We start from the raw sequence: 23,789 nt of genomic DNA, 5'->3' as shown, positions 1-23,789 counted from the left end.
GGGAGGAGGGGCCGAGGAAGGGGATGGGTGACTCACCTCCATTCCTGATCGCCTCAATCCCCCGGTAGAAGTCTTCGAAGCTGATCACGCCGAGCCCACTGGGATCTAAGTACCTCGTGAGGTCCGTCACCTGCAACGGCCAAGTGAGAAGGTTACCTGAGTTGTCACTCTGCAAGTGGCCATCCCCACATTCAGAGGAGCAGCCAGCTTCCGAGGGGCAGGCAGCGCTGAGGAGTCGGGCTGTCGGGTCCTCTGACAGGACTGCCAGCCACAGCTCCAGCCGGGGCACAGGCCTCCTCCAGGCAGGCGCCACCAGCAGCTCCCAGGACCGTGACCCGCAGACCAAGACCCTGCAGGCAGGCCACCGCGGGGGTTCCTGGGCACACTGCAGCTCCCGGCATGACTGCGCCCATCACACAGCAGAGGCCAGCGCCGCCACAGGCCTCCCAGCAGACACCTCGGGACCCCAGCAGCAGACAGCGGACATCGGAAATAACCAAGAAGCAAGATGATCCACACGTGACACTCCAGAGAATGAAAGTCTCCTAAAAGAAGGTATTTATGTTTCAAAGTATAAACTGGATTTCATCAAAATTTAATACCTTTGCTTTTTAAAACACACCACTAGACAACACTGCCAATCAACTATCTTCCAAGAAAAATTCATTAGAAAGACACTGGGACTTTCCTGTGGTTGAGAATTCAACTTTTAATTCAGGGAACACAAGTTTGATCCCTGGCCCAGCAACTAAGATCCCACATGCCTCAGGACAACTAAGCGGGAGTGCTGCTGCTAGAGAGATGTCCACAGGCCACACTGAGGACCCAGAGCAGCCAAAACAAACAAGACAAAACCATACTTAGGAAAAATTCCCTAGAATTAAAAAATAGCTTTTAACTACATAACTGTTCTTTCCTTGAGATTTCATTTCATTTTATTATTATTTTTATTCAAGTTGAGTTACCATGTTTTTATCATAGTTGAGTTACCATGTTTCAGGTGCATACTGAGAGACTATACTGGGTACCTACAAGTACTAACTCCCAACAGTAAACGATCTCACCTAAGACTTACTCTGGTGTATTTCTTAGACTTTAAAGGAAAAGGGAAGAAACCCTTTGAATATGCAAAAACCAAGTGATTTATACTTTGGCCACCTGATGTGAAGAGCTGACTCGCTGGAAAAGATCCTGATGCTGGGAAAGATTCAGGGCAGGAGAAGAAGGGGACAACAGAGGACGAGATGTCTGGATGGCATCACCGACTCAACAGACATGAGTTTGAGCAAGTTCCGGGAGATGGTGAAGGACAGGGAAGACAGGCATGCTGCAGTCCATGGGGTCGCAAAGAGCTGGACATAACTTAGTGTCTGAACAACTATGATCAAAGGCAGACATGCCCACACTATAGGGGGTGTGACCAGCAAAACCCAATCCAGGGACCCTGACAAACAGAGGACCTGCTGTCTTCAAGAGGAGAAGACTCCCTAGGAGACTCAGGAGACACACTGACCTACCCTACCACGGGGGGACTTCTTGCATTTGGACTCAAATTTTTAAAATTTACTCTCATTTAAAAAATAATCAGAAACTTGAGTACTGACTGAATACTTGATGATATTAAGGAACGGTGGTTACTCTTTACAGGTAAGACAATGGTATTTCAGTAATTTTCCCAAGTGCACTGCTTTTTGATACACACTTACTGCACTATTCTGAGGCTAAGGCACATATGCAGTTACACGTGGGGTAGGGGCGGGGGCGGGGGCACCGGGGAGGCACTGCCCAGCTCTCTCTACGGAACTCTCCCAAATGAAAATAAGAAAGAAAAGGAGCAAACGAGCAAGAGAGAGAGGAAAGATCGGGGAGGAGTGGGTGGGAAGGCGGAGTGGGTCAGCCAGGGGGAGAGTGGCCCTCGGACCACACGGGGCTGCCCGTGGACAGGGCACCCTCGGGGCGGGTCAGGCCGGCAGGGCATCCGGCGTGCTGGACCCACCCGCCCACGCCACCACAAACACCGCTCTGCACAGGGCAGGCTGGGGGCGCTGCCACGCTCGGCCTTCCCCCACTGTTGACCTGCAGGGTGGGGGCCACCTCGAGCCAACTGACACGCAGCCCAGGGTCCCCCGCCGGCCCTCCACCATAGGGCCCATGTGTGCCTGAAACGGTGGCTTGGAAGTCCACTCAGCAGGTGCCTCCTGAAACCAAGGGGGCTGAGTCCTCTCTCAGTACCTCACTCAGCCTTGATGTCTGGGGAGCGCCTTGCTGGGGGCCTGAACTCCACCAGGGCCAATCTGTCCTTAGGATTCCTAAGAATTTCAACAATGAAGCTACAACTGGACACAAAGTACCAAGATTTTCCTTAGGAAATATTAACCAGTGCTTTTAAAATAAAGCAAATTGTTAATTAGTTACCGTGTTAGAATAAGCTCCTGTTGAGTTGAAGCAGGCATTTTCTGAAGTCCACTTTCTTTTTCTTCAAAATGTGGAGGATAAATCAACAACCATGGGGCTGATGATTTGGGGGATGGTTCCAATTCCCCAAGGCCAAAGTACTCCATTTGGAGGTTTCAGGGGAAAAAACAAAAACAGGTCTGGAAATTTAAGAACCTGCTCTTCCTGCACATAAGAGACAGAAAACCAAGCCCAGTGACGTACACCCCATCCAAGCCAGCCAGCACCTCCCTGGGCAAACGGACATGGGAAGCCATAGAAACATCCACAAGAGAGCCCTACTTTGCAACCAGCTGTAGGCAGACAGACCAGCTCCCACATGGTTCTTCTAACATGAGAAATTTACTGGCAAATCGTGCTGCTTCTGCTATAGCTGTGCAGACATGCGTGCGTGCTAAGTCGTTTCAGTCGTGTCCAACTCTGTGCAACCCCAGGACTGCAGGCCGCCAAGCTCCACGGTCCACGGGGTTCTCCAGGCAAGACTCCTGGAGTGGGTTGCTGTGCCTGCCTCCAAGGGATCTTCCCCACTCAGGGATTGGACCCGAGTCTCTCAAGTCTCCTAAACTGGCAGGTGGGCTCTTTACCACATGCCTCCTGGGAAGCCCTGTGCAGACAGAGTCTCAGGAGAAGACGCCAGGTCAACTTCCCCACTCACTGTGCCCTCCAGCCACAGAAGCTCCACCCTCTCTCCTGCCCCGTATGGTTACTACGGTCCCTGAACCGTAGCACTGACAGAACAGCCGTCTTACCAGAAGCAGCTCAACCTAAACTAGCACTGACAACGCTCCAGCCTGCAAAAGCAGAATCCTTCCAAGGGCACGGGGAACATTTATCAGGGCATAGTGTAGGCTGGACCGTAAAACAAGGTTCAGTCGACTCAGGTCTCAAGACCATTAGGGAATGTAAACCCCACTGCAGTGAGGTCAACGTGTGTCTGAACGGCTAGAACTTAAGATGGCTGCACACGCACACCAGGTGTTTGCAGGGTGTGGAGGAATGCTGCCGCGACTGGAAAATTTCACAGCCAGGTTGGAAAACTCGAGATTGCTCAGAAGGTCAGCCTAACTCCTACACATAATCCAGCCATTTCACTTCTAGGTGTTGCTCAAGAGAAATGAGAGCAGATGAACGCACTCGTACATGAAGGGTTTCAGACATCTGATGGGTGAAGGCCCATGGAGACAACCCAGACGTCCACCCACTGAGAATGAACGTAACGTCCACGCATTGAGAATGACCATCTCTCCAGGGGCTTCTCGGGAGCAGCTGCGTGCACACGATGGCTCTCCCCGCTGCCGAGGATGCCTCTGAGCCGCCCGAGCTGCACCACCCCTGCACCTGGAGGCACCCGGAGGCCACCTACCTCTGCAGCTGGAGGGGTGACCCTAGATCACCTATTATGAACCGACTAACCACCCCTGGTTTAAGGGGGAGGGCTTAGAAAATGCTAGAAGGGAAGCATGGTGCTGGTCTCAGATAGAAATGTCATTCCTCATGCCCTCGAGAGGAGTGCATCACATTTAGGAATCTGTGCACAGACATGGATGCTGCAGTGTCCAGTCGTGTCCGCCATGGACGGAGGGCGGCCACTCAGTGCCCAGCTGAAATCTGTGACCGGCGGCTCCTCTCGACACACTCCAGGACAGGGGCCTCGGAAGCTGCTGTCCCCACGTCTGTCGTCACCGAGGCTCTGAGAGCTTGCTGCCCGCCCAGCTCAACACCAAGAGGATGTTCCTCATGTGGGAGGCGGTGGTCAGGGAGGCCGGTCTCCAGGGCACGGGTGCCTCCAGCCGCTTCGGGCGACACAGCCGTCCTGACCACATTATATCTGTTAACAGCTTTACGGACATACAATTCACCAACTTAAAGGGTACAATTCAGTGGTTTCTAATATATTCACAGAGCTGTCTCTGTGTAATTTTAAAGACAATAAAATCTTAAAACGCACATGAGAATACTTGGGAAAACAGTCGAGCTTTATGCAAACATGCTGAAAGGATGCAACCATTTATAGGAGTAGCAGAGGACACGTCTGCTCCTCTCGTGCACCCCGTTAATCAGGGTGAAGAAGGGGCACCGCTGGAAACAAAGGCTTCCCACTCAACACTGCATGTCAGCCCCCAGGAGCAGTGCTGTGGGCCCCCCAAGAGGCTACCAAAGGGTCCCCCACTTGCCTCTCCGCTGACCAGGGATGACCAGGCCCTGCTCCTGGCCATATGAGGGCAGCATGCCCTCTGGCCTACCCATCACCTCTCTGCACAAAACAGAAGGGGAGGCGTCATTCCTTACAGGACACCTCTGGACCCCTAACCCAGGCTGGAGACCAAGGAGGGAAAGCAGCAACCACATAGTTATCAAGCGCAGGTGTGCAAAGGCACACACAGGTGTGCACAGGTACTCAGCTTGGCAGTCACGGGGCTGCACATTGGAGCAGGACAGACCTCCTGCCTTCCTCCCGCCAGCCCCCCCTACTCCGTCCAGAAGCCCCGTCTCTGTTCTTCAACTTACGACAGTTTATTTTGGGGGGGTCACTGCCTTGACATGAAACTAACGCTCTCCTGGTGGTACTTCCTGGCTTGTCAGGTTTACACGCTGCATTTTGGCCTCCTGTGGTTAAAAAATGAGAATCCCACACCCCCTGGCCCCACCCCAAGTCTAGCCAGGCTCTCTGTAGCGTTCACATCCCGGACGATGTCAACATTTCTCGTTGGACAGACGCGTTTAAACTGCCCCACTGCCTTCTGTACCTAATCTCCTCCCCACTTAGGAGTTTCCTGGGTTCCCTGCCTCCAGCGTCTGCACACCTCCTGCTCCGTCAGATCCCCAGCCCCACCCGCACTTGGGGTCTCCTCGGGTCCCCTCGCCCGCGCCCTCCGTCTCAGCATGAGCAGGGTGCGCGGTTCGCCCGGAGCTCCCGCCCCTCACCCTCAGCAGCCTGCCTGCCCGCCTGCACCAAGCCCGCCCTAATGCTTTGGGCGGAGACCGTTTTCACCTCCTGCTCTCTGCTGACAGGATTCACCGTGCTTGCTGGGGACACTTTCCACTCACAGGAAGAGCCTGCCACCTGGAGGCGGTCCACGTGCTCAGCGGGGTTCCTCAGGTCCCAGACGCTCCCCTCACCCCACAGAAGGCATCTCCGCCCCAACACCACTGGTCAGTCCCGCGGACCCTTCCCTCTCCCCTCACGTTTCATCTCCTAGTCTCTTTGTCTTTTAAAGAATCTTCTGCCATGTATTCTTGACTTGATCTTCACTTCTAATTTCTTATTAAAGAAACACTTTTATTCCATTTTTAACTTCTGAGGGTGTGTACCAGTTCTCTGAATGCAATACCTTATTTAATCTGACACTATAACTCATTTCATTTTCCAAGCTTTCTGCTCTTTGCACTGACCCTATTCCCTTCAGGCGCCTTCTGCTTTTCTGTTCTTGGTCTCTGAGTCCTTGACCATCCGTTTATACGTAAAAATGGTCACTAAAGAGCCAACAAGCCAGACTGGTTGACTGGGGGGCCTGACCACAGGTGCCCTGGGCAGAGACCTGGCTCCAGGACCAGACACTGTGGGGACAGGGTCCTGAAAAGGCTTGGGAATGTGACGCGACAGTCGTGTGCGTTCCCTGTAGCAGGCAGCTGGCCACAAGAAGTAAGCCACTGAGTGGTGAGGGCCACGTGGCTGGACCTGAGGGTGGCCACTGGGACCCAAGGCCACTGCCTGCCAGCCACCAGCAAGAGAATAGGGATCTCAGCCCCACAGCCACCAGGAACTGGATTGTGCCCATCATGTGAACGAGCATGGTGGAGGGCCCCAAGGCCCAGGGCACGGCTGGGCAGAGGGCACAGGGCCTGCGGGGTCGAGCCGGAGCACAGAGCGCCTCAGGGCACTTGGGGATGGCCAGGGCGAGTGAGGGGCCGGTGCCTGGAAGGAGGCCAGCACCCGGGAGAGCTCCGAGCACGGGAGCCACGGCATTTGCCTGGACAGTGCCATCTGGCCGCCTGCGGGCTCCAGCCGCGGGCGGGGGCGTCGAGGCAGCACCCCCACAGTCCTGGCAGAGCCACAGGTGAGCCCAAGACCTGGCGGGACGCTGGATGCATCCTGACCACAAAGCCAGCCAGGCGCAGGGTGGACCAGACGTCCGGTGAGAGAGAGAGGCTCTGGCCTGTCACTGGACAGCAGGGACTGTTAGTTAGCTGGGGACACCACAGTGCTATGAGTCCGAGACATCCGTCTGATGTCCTGGCATGTGCCCAGGCCCAGGAGGCAACCAGGCTAGAGCTGAAGCGGGGCTGAGGGGGGCTCGTCAGCAAGTGGAGCCTGGACGGAAGAGGAGGGGGAGCAACCCTGGCCTCCAGGCTGGGTGAGGACCCACGGGAGCAGAAGCCATGCATGGTGGCTCAGGTAACACAGGATCACTGAGCCACGGAACCGGAACCAGTGCAGCGGGACGGCATCCATGGCTGCACTCACACTGACCCGGGAACCGCGGCTCCACGGAGCCGTCCCTCTCCACAGGCGTTTCCTGCTCCCGCTACTCCACCTTCAGGAGGGCTCCCCAGGTAGCTCAGTGGTAAAGAACCTGCCTGCCATTGCCGGAGACTTAAGAGACACGGGCTCAATCCCTGGGTCAGGAATATCCAGGAGGAGGGCATGGCAACCCGCTCCAGCATTCTTGCCTGGAGAATCCCCTGGACAGAGAAGCCTGGCGGACTATAGTCCATAGGGTTGCAAAGAGTCAGACACGACTAAAGTGACTTAACACGCATGCATGCCTGCACATCTGTAGCAGAAACAATACGATTTGCTAGTAAATTTCCCTTCTCCCCACACTGCACCCCACCCCCGCTGCACACTGGGGGTTTCTACCTGAGCCCCCAACTCCTCCAGGAGAACACATTCCTGGAGAGCTTCCAGGTGCACTTGTCCTGCAGACCATGGAGCCTGTACCCAGCCCAGGGTGGCACTCCGCTGGGAGGAAGTGGACAAGAGCCGAGGAGAAGCCAGGCTCTGCTCTGCGGCCCTCGGGTCTCCAGGCAGAACCGCTTCCCCGCAGGAAACCCAGCACAGAGGCCGACGGCCCTGGGGACTCAGGCCTCGGGTCCAGCACCTGACAGGGGACAAGGCCTCCAGCGCTCACTGCCCAGCCCCAGACCAGCCCAGGGACAGCCACGCCCGTGGCGGCTGCAGCTGGGTTTCAGGAGTTCTGTTCTGAGATTTGTTTAAACCTAAAAGTGACTCCTAGACTGTGGCATGACCGAGAAGTCTTGAGAGGACTGAAAAAGTCCAGGAGCTCTAAAATGCTGGCCTTTAAGTTTTGGAGCTGAAAAAAGCTAACTGTAGAACTGGCCTAATGGCCATGATTATCACAATCTTTTTTTAATTATCAAGAGATCATTCGACTAAGTCAGCACAAAATTAAAATTCTTCAGGCTATCATTCTGTCCAGTATCATCCTGTTCACTTCTGTCTTCATTTGCAGCACTTTGCTCTTTAAACGCAGAATGCTAAACTAAAACAAAGACAGTATTTATTCCTTAAAGATACAGACTAACGGGTCCATCTGAAACAAGTTAAGGGCTAATACTACAAAACAAAGGAACTCTACAGACGTAAACTCATAATGTTTTATAGCTCCGCAGACGCCCACATCACAGGTTAAGAAACAGAGGCCGGCCAGCCGTCACGGTGACACAGACACACACTCCAAAGACAAAAGCACCACTCACAGCACTTTCAGTAAGAGAGACATCAGGTCAGATATACTCCTACGGCAAAACCACACTGATACACCATTGTTCCTACATCAGATTGGTAATACTTGTTTAGAAGACACTGTAAAAAAAAATCTAAAAAATAGTTTAAGATATTCATATACATATATATACGTCTCCCCAGCAATTCCATTCTTAAGACTTTAACTTAAAGGCATAACAAAGACTGCCCAGGAAGATTTAGCTAGGAGAAAGCTTATAACAGCAGAAAAATGAAAACCTAAAATACCAAAGACAGGATTAATTAAATAAGTTTAAGGACATTCAATCATATGATGGAAAAGTAGGCACTAAAACCACATTAGAAGCAAATCTACTGAGATTCTGATAAAACAGACTGACTTAAAATTGTAAGTTAATTGTGACTCTGGTTTTATTAATATTCCTCTCTCTTATAGAAACGATGATTTAAAGCCTGGAAGGTTGAAATGATTCACAACGCCAGATGGGATTTTTGTTTTCTCCTTTATTTGAATGTTTTCATTTATGTAAATGAACATTATCTTGCTACTGCTTTAAAGGCAATACCAACCTGAGAACAGGTTCTTGTTTCATGCATCACAAATACAAAGACCCCTCCCACGAGAAAGTTCTCAGTGCAAAGAGAAAGCCAAATGTTCCTCCCAATGGGGATTAAGCCCCATGAAGCAGTCCTTCTCGCAAAACTCCTCAGAAGGCAGGCTCCTCGAAGGCGGTTTTTAAAAATAAAATCACCAAGCGGAATATGTCTGGCGACTGTGGCTCTTCTCTCCTCATCAGCCAGTGAATCAATGGTGATAAGGACAGACTTTCTCATAAAAGGGCCTTTTGTTTGCTACAGCAAAAAGTCAGTCCTGGGTTTTAGTAAAGTAGACCAACCCACCCAAAGCTGGAATGAAACACAACCGCAAAGGAGCGGAAAAAGGAGAGGGGTGAGGAGGGAGGAGGGCGGAGGGGGCGGCCCCTGCCCCAGCCCAAGAAGCAGCGGCGGGGCCCACAGAGGCAGCTGGAAACACAGCCCTGTGTCGCCCGCTTCAGCCTCGGCTGCTCCCCGACGGCCCAGCAAGGGGCCTCCGCCTGACCGCCTGGGCGCGGCCCCCGGAAAGCAGGGCTGGCCGGGCCGGGCCGGGCACAGCTCAGGCGGCAGGGCCTCCACGAGGAAAGAGCGACCAAGGCTCCCGGGGGGGAGCTAATTCAAACTGGGTGCCCCTCAGTGTCTCCCTGAGCGCCCCTCACTCTGATCCGACCTGGGCAAGCAGACTGGCCAGCAGAGGGGCGGGGGCTGGTGGGACGGCGGAGGGACGGGGGCACGGCCGGCCGGTGGAACGGACGAGCCGGGGTGTGGGACGCCGCAGAGGGTCTCCCGCCAGGGCCACTCCCACGAGGTGACATCCATGCTCATCCCTGGAGCCGGGCTCTGGGACGGACTTCTACCCGCTGACCCCTCAGACCTCCCCGCAGCCCGGCCCGACACCCATGGACATGGCCTCACCCTTCAGCCGGGGTGGGCACATCTTTGCCCTCGGCAGCCTCTTCTAGCCCCCGCCTCCCCCACTCCACCCCTCGAGCACCGCGGGGTCCATGGCCCGGCCTCCCATGGGCCTCCCCATCCACCCTTGTCCTCTGCACCCCCAACCACTTTCTGGACACGCCGGTCTCATTCCCGACCCTGCTCACGTAAACTCCCTGGCCCCTGCCCCCCCCACCCCCGTGCCCCGCACTAAAGGCACCTAAGGCCTTGAGCCCCGGCCCAGCCCCCCTCAAGCGCCCCCCATCCTCCCACACAGACCTCTCCCTAGGCTCGGCTCCAGCGGGAACGCTCCCCTCTCGACCCTTCACCTCCCGACAAAGGTCACCTCAAAAGAAGAAGAGTAAGCAAGAATAAACCAGAGCTTCCCTGGTGGCTCAGTGGTAAAGAATCCGCCTGCCAATGCAGGAGATGCAGGTTCGATCCCTGACCTGCGGCGATCCCACATGCTGCAGAGTAACTGGGCCTGTGCGCTGCAACCACTGAGGCCCGCGTGCCCTGGGCCTGTGCGCTGCAACCACTGAGGCCCGCGTGCCCTGGGCCTGTGCTCTGCAACAGGAGAAGCCACTGCAGTGAGAAGCCTGTGCAGCGCAACTGCAGAGCAGACCCGCTCCCTGCCCTGGGTCAGGACCACACCTGCGCTAGTCACTGCTCACAGCACCTGTGGACTAGGCCCTGCCAGCCCTCCCCTGGACAGAGGCCTGGAACAGGCGGGTGTCTCGCCAGGGCCCCAGCCTCCAGCCCCCACACCCCCTCTTCACACCTCCGCCCCTGGGAGCCTCAACCCTGCTGCTTTCCTGAGGTCTCACGATGACTCCCGCTGGCCCCCATCGGCGGCAGCACGGATGTCCTGGAGAAACAGGGAGGTGTTTCCGGAAGCGCAGCCAGGGACTGTCTGCTCCTCCCTTGGGGACCTGCTCTGGACCCTATGGCAGAGCCCTGGAATACAGCGCGAGCCCGGGTGAGCCTCTTCAAATGGCTGCGACTCCGAGCACAAGGCAGTAACATCCACTTTGCCGGCACAAACTCGGTGGCCTTTAGCAGTCAGGTACACACGGTGACCCGTGTAGCTGGGGGCATGGCGCTTCTCTCCCAGACGTCACTGACCACAGCACGAAGGTGCCAACAACCCAAGTTCATGTGTGTGGACTTTGTCAACACACGGAAACTTTCACATACACACAAAACACAGGTGAGAAAGGCTAAACCAAATCAGCTGCTGACCCAGATTTCCCGCAGGTAACCCTTGGGGAAGAGCGGAAAGGGGTGGCACGCCCCACTCTGCCCTGGGCATAGGATGGCAGCAAGGCAGACAGAAAGGCCCACGCCTGAGCCGTCCTGCCGGGCGCATGGGGAGAGGGGGAGAGAGGGGCTAAGGGGACTTAAACAGGGACGCGCAAGCTCCTCCCCTCCCTCCTGAGGTCCAGGGAACTCAGGCTCCAGACTCAAGGCCCAGGGCTCCACAAGATGCACAGGGACCAGCAAGCAGGCGCTCACAGTGGAGGACACAGACACGCTAGCGCGGAGCGGGTGCCGGACGACCCAGCACCACGCGTCATCCCCGAGAAGCGAAGCCTGGTCCAGAGTCTGCCTGGGGAGCACAGGTCTGGGTACCCACTCGGGAGACGCACCACAGTTGCTCCCGGAGGTGGGAGGTGAGCCCTCCGGACCTCCAAGGGGTGAGCAGACAATGAGATCCAAGCAGACAATGAGATCCAAGCAGATAAGCTAGAAGGAATGGCTGACAGGTGTGCGGAATACTAAGCAAAGGGAAACTTAACATGATCACTCACTCCAGGAAAAGCAAAAAGGTGCATCAGAAGGGAGGTGTGATCACAGCTCACAGTCGGGTCAGCCGTGGGAAATGCCTGTAGTCAAGATAAGACAAACTCAGATGCCTACTCAGGAAGACTGGGGTTAACTGCACTGACAAGAGTGGGGCAGACAGAGGGAAATGTGTGGGTGTGACTCCCGCAAGGAGACGTCAGTAAGAAGTATCTGGAATGGGGAACACCAGTATAGAGTGAACGGTGAGGAGCCGGGAGTGCGGCGGGGGTAGGGGTAGGAGAGTGCGGGACACACCATTTGCCTTTTGAAACTGTAGCGTCACAAAAGAGTCAAACGAAAGCACAGAATTAAAGTAAGCAGCAAACACACACAGCAAGCCGCACCGAAGGCAGCGGGGACGCATCAGGAGGAGCCGGCCACGGCGGACGGACCTCTGTCTGCGCTCTCCTACCAGACGGGGCAGCGAGGGCGGAGGGCAGCCCCGAAGCCTCCCCAGTGCACCCCAAGTAAACACGGGGGAAACCAGTGTCAGGATAAACCCAGCAGGGAGGAAAAGAGGGAGGTTAAGATGTGCCTGGAGGTGTGGTCTTTCAAGGCAGGCAAGTATTTTCAGAACTCCTGGGAGGTGGCTCTGCAAACATGACCCCAGGGCCAGGCCCAGCAGCACCGCCAGGAATGGGTGCAGGGCGGGCCCGCTCAGACCAGACCGAGCAGACGCCGGGGGGCCCAGCAGCCCAGGTCCTCGGGACCTATCGGTGACTCTGAGCGTGTAAACCTGGCCATCAGGCCACAACACGGGCACGTCAGGAGCGCAGGTGAGACAGCTGTTCTCAGCCACTGGTCCAGAGGCCGCGGGACCCCAGGGTCTGAGAAGGGAGGCAGTCTCAACACTCTGGGAAGTCCCTTCCCTTCACCCCTCACGCTTTCTCCCAAATGGGCCGCGGAGTTTTCCAGCCGCTAAGTGACACTGACAGACGGCTCGCAGAAGCGGATGTGAAAGAAACCAGCTCTCGGCAGTCAAGCCGGACATTTAGGAGACTTGCCACAGTGATAAACAACGCCACTCCTCTCACTATCGTAGGAAGCAGCCTTTTTTCCAAAATATGTCAGTAATGCGAACATGTAATGGATTATTTTTTAATGAATTAATAAAAAGACACAGCTTTGGGTATTTTTTTAGGTTCAGCTTCTAATACAGCAAAGACCAACAGAAATAGCCCGCACAAACAAAGGCTCTTTGGTACTGACTAACACTGAAAAACACGCAGGGGGCTGAGACAGCTGATGCGTCAGTGGCCTAAGGCGTCAAGAGCCTACACACACACACACACACACACACACACACACACACACACAGGCGTCAAGAGCCTACACACACACACACACACACACACTAAGGCGTCAAGAGCCTACACACACACACACACACTAAGGCGTCAAGAGCCTACACACACACACACACACACACACGGAGACTCCCAACCATCACTTAAGGTCACAACATACATTGTACCACCTTTCAAGGCTTCCTACACCGCCAGCAATGAGAACAGGCAACTCCGTGGTTAGACCAGCCCCACACAAGTCCATTTCGCTGCACTACGTTGATACCTGAACCCACAGTGAATGAGCCTCAGGACCGCCTCGCGCAGCTCCCGTCGTGTATGCATACACGCTCCACAGCAGCTCCCAGCCACGTCCATAACAAGACAAAACACAAAGCGGAAGATACACAGAACTACCCCAACACAGGAAGTTGTTTTCGGGTCCCTGAGCATTTCTAAGCTCCTTCCACACAGGTGTTCAAACATGGGTTGACCCCACTGGAGCCCTGTCACTAGAGAGCGGAAGGGGCTCTCTCTGAGGGAACCTGTGGGTGAACAAGATGTTTGCGTCCCTTTGGGGAGTGGAATCTCTTGATAAATAAGAATATGGGGGACTTCCCTGGTGCTCCAGTGGCTAAGAATCTGCCTTCCAGTGCTGGGGACGTGGGTCTGATCCCTGATCGGGCAACGAAGCCTGCGGGTTGCAACAACTGAAGCCTGCGTGCTCTACAGCCGTGCTCCACAGCCGTGCTCCGCCCATACACCGTGCTGGAGCGAAGACCCAGCATAGCCAACCATACACACGGGGCTTCCCAGGGGGTGCCGCGGTGAGGGCCTGCCTGCCAGTGCAGGAGATGCAGGTTCAGTACCTGGATCAGGAAGATCCCCTGGAAGAGGAAATGGCAAGCCACTCCAGTATTCTCGCCTGGAGGACTCCATAGACAGGAGCCTCGAAGGCCATAGACCATCGGGTTGCGAAGAATCAGACATGACTGAACTCCTGAGCACACACACGTATATATATGTGGTTTTATCATACAGCTATTCCTAGTTTAAAAAGAATTTTAGTCCCATTTCTTTCTTTTAATTTACCTGGCTGCATCAGGCCTTCGTTGCTGCATGCAGAATCTTTTAGTCCTGGTATTCAAACTCTCAGGTGCAACAGATAAGATCTTAGGTCCCCAAACAGGGATCGAATCCTGACCCCCTGCCCTGGGCGTGCAGACCCCCAGGGAAGTCCCTTAATTTCCCATTTCAACCACTGTGTCAAAGAGAGGTGTCATCTGATACCCCATGTACTCCACGAGCCAACAAATGATAGAATGGGGGTTGAGTCAGTAAGAAGGAAAACCTGTTTGCATAGGTGTAATGTTCCTTCCACTTGTTTGGGAATTCAGGAGTTTTTTGTTTCTTTTTGTTGCTTGTTTTGAGGATTGGTGAAAGCCACACAATCTAACTTTCCTACAAGATGAAGTGTAGATTATCATCAACGAACTTCCCATACTGTATTTTTTGTTTTTAGTTGGCAATACGCCGAGCTCGTTGAAAAAGTTCCAAGTAATACCTGTACACCCTTCCCCAGAGTCAGCAGGGATTGGCATCTTCTCACGGTTGCTCTCCATCTCTTTCTACACACCTGTGCTCGTCCTGGGGCACCACAGAAAGTCGGCCCCAGACATCCAGACACCCGCCTGATCGTTTCCACCTGTACCTCTGGGCAACAGGGACCCTTCTCCACCACAATTTCAACACTATTATGACCCCAAAGAATTGAACACTGTTACTAGCAAGTGTTACATCTAGACGCAAACTTTCCCAATCGTCCCAATAATGGCCTTTGTGTTTTTATTTTCTTTTACTCTAGCATGCAGTCAACAACAGGCTTTATGGTCATGATCCCTAGTCTTCTCCAACCCAGTTTTCCCTGTTTAGGACACCTTGTCTAGAACACTGATATTTGAAGGGTCCAGGCAGCTGTCCTGTGGCTTCCCTGTTGGCTCAGAGGTAAAGAATCCACCTGCAATGCAGGAGACACAAGAGACATGCGTTCAATCCTTGGGTCAGAAAGATCCCCTGGAGAAGGGAATGACAACCCACTCCAGTATTCTTGGCTGGAGAATCACACGGACAGAGGAGCCTGCTGGGCTACAGGTCATGGGGTCGTAAAGAGTTGGGCACGACTGGCTGTAGCCTAAGCAGCTGTCACGCAGATGCCCTATAGTATGGGTCTGATTCTTTCTCATTACTTGACTCAGTTCAACATTTTGGGCAAGAATGCTGTCCCTCTCACTGGTCCCACAGAAGGGCACACAGTCTAAGCGGGTCTGAGTTTGACCGTCTGCTGAAGGCAGAGGGGCCGGATTCCTCTGGTGTAAAGAACTTTCTCCCTTCTGTGAGCAGTCGCTGCTGCAGACACTGCAGTCTGTGTGAGGATCTACCCTCCCCGCCACCAGTCAATCACTCACACGATGCTTTCTGACGACCAGTGACGATCTTGACTGAGTTGGCTATTCCCTTGGTGAATGTCTAATCTTCCAGGCTCTACCTGAACTGGCAGGCGTCCATGAGAAGCCCCACACACCCCTCTGGAGCACCCCTGTGACTTTCACTCGCTGTGCCGTGGACTCCCTAAATTCACTGTGTCCGTTATTGTCATTCTTTTCTGTGCTCAAAATGCCCAGATCTGTCCATTAGGAACCCATCCAGGCTGCTCTTTTTTTGACACGTCCCCATCAATTTTTGATCACTTCCTTGGTTTCTGGTACAAGATAATCCGGCCTCACACTGAATTTCCTCTGCCCAGAATCTGGAATGCTTCATTTCTCCAAGGATCCCAGATCCCTTTAGTGAAAAATGGTGTTTGGCAGCCAGGATCTAGGGAGCAGACGCACTCAGTCCTCCTGGAGTGCCACTGCCCCCGGCCCTCTCACATTCACACTGATGCCTCCAATCTAGATCCCCAGACATCAGTCCTTCCCCACCTCTTTCCCACCACGTTTCATCTCCTTGCTCCCAGAAAACCCTGGTTCCCAACACCAGGACAGGTGCTCACTTGCTCCATTCTAAAACACGGCCAGAGTCAGTTCAGAACTACCCCGACCTGTCAACAGCTAACCTAACTTGTAGTACGTTTCTCCATCATTCTTTTTTTTCTTCTGACTATATCCCACTAAAGGAATACAGGATACTACTATGTGTGACTGGAATTACGCTTTCCTACGTGGTTATGTTATTAATAATCATTCAATATACTGATACTTCTAGGTTCATTTGCTTCCATTTAAATTCAAGTATTCTTTTTTTCTATCAATGCTATTGTATTTTTTCAAGACGTAGAATACTTATATGACTCAGAAAGTCAGAATTATATAAAAAGGCATACTCAGATAAGTTTCAGTCCCACCCAGATCCCTCATCCCCTGCCCCCACCTACTTGGATGTTACTTTAATTAGTTTCTAGTCTATCCTTTTATGTTTCTTTCTGCAAAGAGAAGCAAATACATACATATTCCTTAAAACCAAGGGCTTCTCACTGTGGTGGCTTCTCTTGCTGTGGAGCATGAGGGCTCCCGGGCCCTGGAGCGCAGACTCGGGAGTCGTGGTGCACAGGCTTAGGTGCTCCTTGGCACGTGGGATCTTCCAGGATAAGGGATCGAACACATATCTTCTGCACTGGCAGGCAGATTCTCACCACTGAGCCCCCAGGGAAGCCCCATATTATGCATATTAATTTGTACTTTTTTTCACCTAACGTATCTGCGCAATAACTCTGGCAGTTCACAAGAATCTTCCTCTTTTACTCTTGCAGTCGTGCAGTCCTCTACTAAGGGGATGCACCTTGGCTCACTCACCCTGGATGGACGTTTCCGTTGTTTCCATTGCACATCACAGGCAGCACCGCAGTGAGCCACCCGTGCATCTGGCGCTCTGCCATCTGTGGAGGTGCACGCTCGGGGCAAATGACAGGAAGTGGGGCTGTGCCATGGAGGACAAGTGTGCACACGGACACCGCCTAGCTCCCCGCACGACGGCTGGGCCACCCTGCACCGCCACAGCTGTACTAGAGGGTGCCTGCTTTCTGAGGGCCTCACAAGATGTGCTCAAGCTTCACATATTTGCCACAAGTGAGAAACTGCCCCAGCGACTTTACTTTTCATTTCTTCTATCATATGTGAAGCTGAGCATCTTCTCATATATTTGAGGGCCATCTGTATATAGTCTGTGAATGTCTTCATGTCTTCTGTTCATTTTTCTATCAGTTTTTGGTCTCCTTTCCCTTTGACTTTTAAGAGTTTTTAAGATTTGCGTGCATGCGCAAGCCACTTTTTAAAATATAAAAATAAATTAAAAATAAATTTATTTAATTTTAATTGGAGGATAATTGCTTCACAATATTGCGTTAGTTTTTAACACATATATCAACATGAATCAGCCACATGTATGCATATGGCCCCTCTCTCTTGAACCTCCCTCCTGTGTGTGGACCACTCTTAAAGTCTTCATGGAACCTGGTACAACACTGTTTTACGCTTTGGTTTTCTGGCCCAGAAGAACGTGGCATGTGGCTCCTCAACCAGGGATGGAACCCACAGCCCCTGCAATGGAAGGCAAGTCTTAACCACTGAACCCCAGGGAAGTCCCAAGAGTCTTGATATCTTATGGAGAGCTTCTACTCCAGAACCCTGGGGGCAGAGGGGTGCCCTGGGCCGGCTGTGCCCCCTCCCACGCGGGCATGCTCGGGGCCCACCAGGGGACTGGCAGAGGGGTGCCCTGGGCCGGCTGTGCCCCCTCCCGCGCGGGCGTGCTCGGGGCCCACCAGGGGGCAGAGCCAGCCATCAGCCAGAGCCAGGAGTCCAGCCTCCCTCAGCTCAGGTCTCCCCTACAACTCACAGCTCGGGCCTCTCTTCCATTTGTCAACTGAGAAAAATACCCGTACTGACTGAAGGATTTACAGGTACCTTAGGCTTTCAAAGGAAATGCTAATCTCTCTCATCAGCGTAGAGTCTTCCTTTTATTGCAGCTCAAGCAATCTATGAATTAAACTAAAATTACATTTCACTTTATAAATATATAAACAAGGTTCTATTTATAGCACAGGGGAGCTATATTCAATATCCTGCGACAAACCATAATGGAAAAGAACATAAAAAAGAACACATGTGTAAGACTCTGTGTGTGTGCATACGAATGGCTTCCCAGGTGGCTCACTGGTAAAGAATCTGCCTGCCAATGCAGGAGACGGGGGTTCAATCCCTAGGTCAGGAAGATCTCCTGGAGGAGGAAATGGCAACCCACTCTAGTATTCTTTCCTGGAAAACTCCATGGACAGAGAGCCTGGCAGGCTGCAGTCCATGGAGTTGCAAAGAGTCAGACACAACTCAGCGACTGAGCACGTGCACACACACACACACACACACACACACACACACACACACGTGTATATATACATATGTATACATATGTATATGTGTGTGTATGTATCTACTGAGTCATCTTGCTGTACAGAATAAATTAACATAACACTGTAAATCAACTGTACTTCAATAAATTTTTTTCAATTTCAATAAACCATAAAATTTAAAACATAAGCTATATATGATTAATCAGTTCACTGGCAGGAAGCTTAATCTAAACAAGATTTGTAAATGTCCCTGGATTTCTAGTGATAGTGAGAAAAATACCCGTAGGTACTGCAGGTAGTAATCCACTGTTCTGCTTACTGACCCAGTGATTTATAGCATAAACGTCTTTACAGTTCTGGGCAATGCCTCTGGTCCCAACAAATAAACCACTGCAAACAGGCCCAGGCAACAGGTGTCGGCACATCATTCGTAACTGGAGTCTTCGGTTTTAACGTGGTTAAACTTGTTTAAAGAAAAGTCAGAATAAAGTGTGTGAGATAAAAAAGAACAATGAATCATGAAAGCCCCTGACAGCAACACCACTGGTGAGTTCCCCACACTGTGGAGCCCTCGCTCAGAACAGGGACGTGAACGGGCAAGCACGCTCCGGCTACAGTGGGACTATTTATTTACCCGTGGGGACAGAAGGCTCTAAAGCTTTTTGTCCAAGTTTTTTTAAAAAAATTATCTAACAGAAGAAAAAGCAAAGCAGATCGTTTAACAAACTAGAACTACAAGAGTTGTATATCATTAAATCCTTCTGAAGACATGGGCCGTTAGAAAAAAATAGCTGAAATTTCAAGAAAAGAGCTAAAAAATACCTGCAATTTTAGAAATCCCAAGTGATCCACATACAGACAATGTGCAAAAGGGCTTAAAATAATGCAGAGTGTCTGTGCTTCCTGTGTTTACAGCTAGTATCACTAAAATGCTATTGGCCCTCCGGTTTGTCTCGTACTTAGATCATCCATCCCAGGCCTGCTGCAGCCAGGACAGGTGACCGATCGGCACAAACAGGACACTGGCTTATCGTTAGAGCTGGGTTTGAAACAGAGAACAACACACCACCTCAACAATGTAACCAGAGTAATATTAGCACCAACTTTTCAAAAACAAGTATTAAACATTTAGACAGATAAACAAAACTGTACCTGCTGAAGAAATTTCTTTTCCTCCCTAACCATGACATGGAACCAATCCATGTATACGGGGTCGACTAGTCTCAAAAACTTCCGCAACTAACAATGCAATCAATGCAGTTCTTTTCCCAGGAAGTTCCTGGTTACTCACATCACATGTTGATGAAAGCTCAGTGTCAATCTTCAAGATCATAGGTGTTCTAATATGTATTTCTCCAAATATCAACAAAAATTAACAATGCATCTTCAATAAGCATCTGAACATATTCACTGTCTCATAAAGTTTTTAAGCTTACTAGAAAATCTGAGTTTGTTTAGATGTATTTTGTTTATGGATCTAAAATCTTAACGGAGTCAAAGTAAACAGGCAAATATTTTGTCTTTAGGGTTTATTTACATTTTTATTTCTAAATATGAGAATGAAATTTCTTTAATAGATTCTTTTCTACACTGTTTGAAATTTATGGTATGGGTACAGGCATTACTTTTCAAAATAACTGAAATAAATAACAACAGAAAAGTTGGCCAATACTTCAAATAAAACCACCCCACTTCCCAACACACACTCACACAATGAAAAAATAATTTTTTAATATTTCCTTAAAGACTCTTTTCTCATGGACAACTTTTACAGTTAAAATCACGGTACACATACAATCAACTTATATACGACTACTCACTTATATCAGAAGGTGATAATCTAGGCTGTGGAGACTTTGCAATTATCATAAAAGTACTTCTAAGGGCCACCCTACAGTCTTCAGTGGGTATCCAACTCTTCTGTCTGATATCTCAGTTACAATTAATGTTTGGACCCTGTATCCAGAATTTAAATGAAATAAGTGTTTGAAAAGGAAGCAATCCATAACTTGGTGCCCTTTACAACCTGGTCAGTGTAGTCCAGACAGAATTTAACTCTTCCTACATGTAAGAGCCTGCACTGGAAAAATGCCACACATGACTCTGAATCTCCTGGGGACAAGTAAGACTTAGGCTTCCATTAAAGCATAGCTGGCCCTCTGTATCAAGTGTGTTCCACAGCCACGGATTCAACCAACTGAGGATCAAACACTTTCAGTGGGGGAAAAGAAATCCAGAAATTTCCAAAAAGCAAAATGTGAATCTGCCACCTGCTATCAACTATTTACATAGCATTCACATTGTACTTAAAACTGTTTATGCAGCATTTACATTGAATTAAATATTATAAGTAAAACGGAGAAGATTTACTGTACCTGGGAGGAAAAAAATTAAAAAACAAAATAAAAAAAACAAAAAATCAACAAAAAGAACATGGTAAGTCAATTCTATTTTCAATAAAAATTATAAAACAAAAAAATAATAAAGTATATGGGAGGATGTGTATAGGTTATATGCAAATACCACATCATTATATATAAGGAACTAGAAGTATCTGTGGATTTTGATATCCATGTGGGGGAATCCTGGATCCAATCCCACCCCACCCCCCATACTGAGGACAAATGTATATATCTGAGATCTTCAATTTTAAAAACCAGGTCAAAAGGCAGGTTTGGAACAACAGACATGGAATATACCATTTTTGGACAATGAAGCATCATTACATATATCTTGATTTACATATGAAATACTTAAGGAGTTATCTCTGGGTGGTGGGATTATAGGTGATTCCTATTTTTATATTTTGCTTATTGGTCTTTAGTTTCATATTTTTAAACAATGAACATCTATAAAAAATAATTTAGCTTCTCTCCAATAGGATCTCAGTTGTGTACTTCTATCCAATTACGTGTGTATGTGTGCGTGCGCACAAAACAGTCTGGGAGGAAATGCACTAAAATGCTAATGGTGTTTTTCTCAGGCTAGTGGGATTGTTGGTCATTTTTTGGTTTGGATTTTATATCACTCTATTTTCCAGTTTTTAGAAACAATAGGCATGTGTTCCTTTTAAAACATAAAAAATTGTAAGACCCTAACAAAAATTGCCTGTTCTCCAAGCACAGAAAGGAACATCATCTGCCTTTTAGCAATTCCTCCAACACACAGGGCCAGACACACACACCATCCGCTCCCACGTGCACCTGCTCACGCACACATGCTCACTCTCACACACACGCCAATCCAAGCCTAGGACTGCAAAGGACAGTGAAACAACCGAAAGGTGTGCCAACCGTCCTCTGGGAGTTCCAAGCGCCCACCAGTGGAGGGCTGAAAAGGAATGAACAGCAGGGAGACGCCTGTGCGTGGACACCACCTCCAGCAGCCTCCTTACTGAGAAGCACAGGCAGGGCCCACAAGGTTACTGAAGGGCGTTCCTGCTCCAGCGGGCAGAGCTCTCTGGAAAGGACCCTAGACTGTTCAAATGCCCAAGTGCGCTATCCTGTGAAAATAACCTTTACTATTATAATGAATTTCTTTGAAAGATAACACTGAAAGAAACCAATCGTTTCTCACAGTACTCTTATTTTACAGTACAGTTTATTTCACAATTTCTTCTTTATGATAAGTTGGTGATAACTACAAAAGCATCTGTCCTTCTTCATGAAAGGGTCACGTCCACGAGGCATCTTCAGAGATGGTCGAGGCCTTAAAGATAAGCTCTTGCAACTTGATAACCAGTGCCTGGGCACATCTGACTATAAATTCCTGGTCAAGAACACACAACCAGAAAGCGCCGCTGTAGTTCTTTCTCCTTTCAATTCCTGCCAACACTGTATTATATTACACCACACCTGATCTATCACCAGATGAGGTAATGAGAACCAAATACACCATGACATTGCTAAAGAGAGGGACACAAAAGCCGTCTGTATTATAAATGGGAACTACTTCTATTAAAAATTCAGATAACCCACTTAAATAATTCAAAATGCTTCCTTCATAAGCAGATTACAAAAAAGATACTGCAAGTGCTACCTTTGACAATTTGACAATAATCAAGTTGCTATCACCAAGGACAGTAATGTGACCAGCCTAAGAGTCTCATGCACTCTGTATTTTGAAATCTCAAGGTAGAAAGTACAAATACTTATGCTCTTTATTGCTGTGTGTTCCTACAGTTTAAAAAAATTATTAATGTTTTAAAAAGAATTATCTTCTAGAGATATACACTGAAATATTTATGGGTGACATGATATGTCAGGTATGTGCTTCAAAAGTAATCTAGGGGTGGGGAACAGGGAGTTTACAAGTGAACCAGGACTTTGGAAACTGAGCAGTGGCTTGGGGGCAGGTAGAGGGTTTCACCAGACTTCTCTCTATTCTTAGCTATGTCCAAGACTTTCCATTTTTAAAAATTAAAAATATTTATCGAGGTAGAATGCTTCACTTTTCTCTAAAATACTTCACTATCAAAGAATATTTCTTCTCTTTGCTCCTCTATAATGTATTCTGACACTAGACTTGGAAAAGGAAGTCTGAGTCATAATGAAGGCTAGCAAAGGTTACACACACACAAAAATCAGCGTTTCACTACACTGTTAATTATCTGCTCCTAAACAAGAGCTGCCCTCCACCATCCCAGGAAGCTCGTCCAAGTCCGGTACTCAGATCACATCCAACTCTGCTTCTTCCCCAGCCGTCCTGGGAGCAGACAGAGGGGGCAATGCCACAGCAGACCTCCCTCACTTGCCCACTCCCACCAAGTCCTGAGTCATCCTGGACTCACCCCCAAACTCAAGATTCCACCAGGAGCTCCCAGAGCAAAGAATGTCGACTCAGTTCTACTCTGAATAATATTTAGAAAAAACTCAGCCCCAAATAGCAACCTGAAGTTTTTCCCACTGTGATCAATAAGAATGTCACAACAAAAGGTGGTTCCCAAATGAAAATGATTTTATGATAATCAATAAGATGAAACTTTGTGGGATTAAAGTTTAGGGCCACCAAACCTAAGAACCAGGCGCCATCTAAATGTCATGAGCAGAAGACCTAGTCCCTGTGCCAACACTGACAATCTGTGAGGCCTTGGAAAGTCACTTGACATTTATGGGCCCCCAGTTTCTCACCTGTGGGATGAATCTCTTCCACGTATGACCGCCTCAGAGAAAGGCTGATGACCCAGGGAAAACACAAATGAGCCTCCTATAAGCTATAAAGCACTGCCTCAAAGTCAGAGTATGGTAAAGACAAATGTGCCAATTCCCTAACATGCTTGATGGGTGTGATGAAGAAGCGTATGTTTAGAGAGAAGACACATCGTTCTACTGAAAAACAACTGACGATGCCCAAGGTGCTCTCCAGCTGGCGGGCAACAAAGAAAGCATCAAAACACCTGAACCACTGATCACAACCCATGAGAACCATACAGGACACTGTCCAGTGATCACAATCCAGGTTAATCTCTCTCATTAGACTTAGAAAGGGTCTAATGGGCACATCTCTCTCTCTGCCTGTTAGACTAAGAGATGGGAGACCTGTCCTGGGC

General features: G+C 50.1%; 1 protein-coding gene across 2 annotated transcripts in view; it reads right to left on the bottom strand.

Moving 5' to 3' along the window:
- The window catches only part of RAB11FIP3 (RAB11 family interacting protein 3), a 60,778-nt gene that overhangs the window by 34,807 nt on the left and 2,182 nt on the right, over positions 1–23,789 (bottom strand). For both annotated transcript variants that reach the window (XM_043915726.1, XM_043915727.1), the window contains exon 2: positions 37–130. In XM_043915726.1, coding sequence (XP_043771661.1) covers positions 37–130 — 94 coding nt within the window. The remainder of the gene's footprint in view (positions 1–36; positions 131–23,789) is intronic.

Source organism: Cervus elaphus, chromosome 10 (genome assembly GCF_910594005.1).
Source record: "Cervus elaphus chromosome 10, mCerEla1.1, whole genome shotgun sequence".
Lineage (NCBI taxonomy): Eukaryota > Metazoa > Chordata > Mammalia > Artiodactyla > Cervidae > Cervus > Cervus elaphus.
Note: the sequence above shows the minus strand (reverse complement) of the source record. Positions and strands in the feature narration are given on the sequence as shown.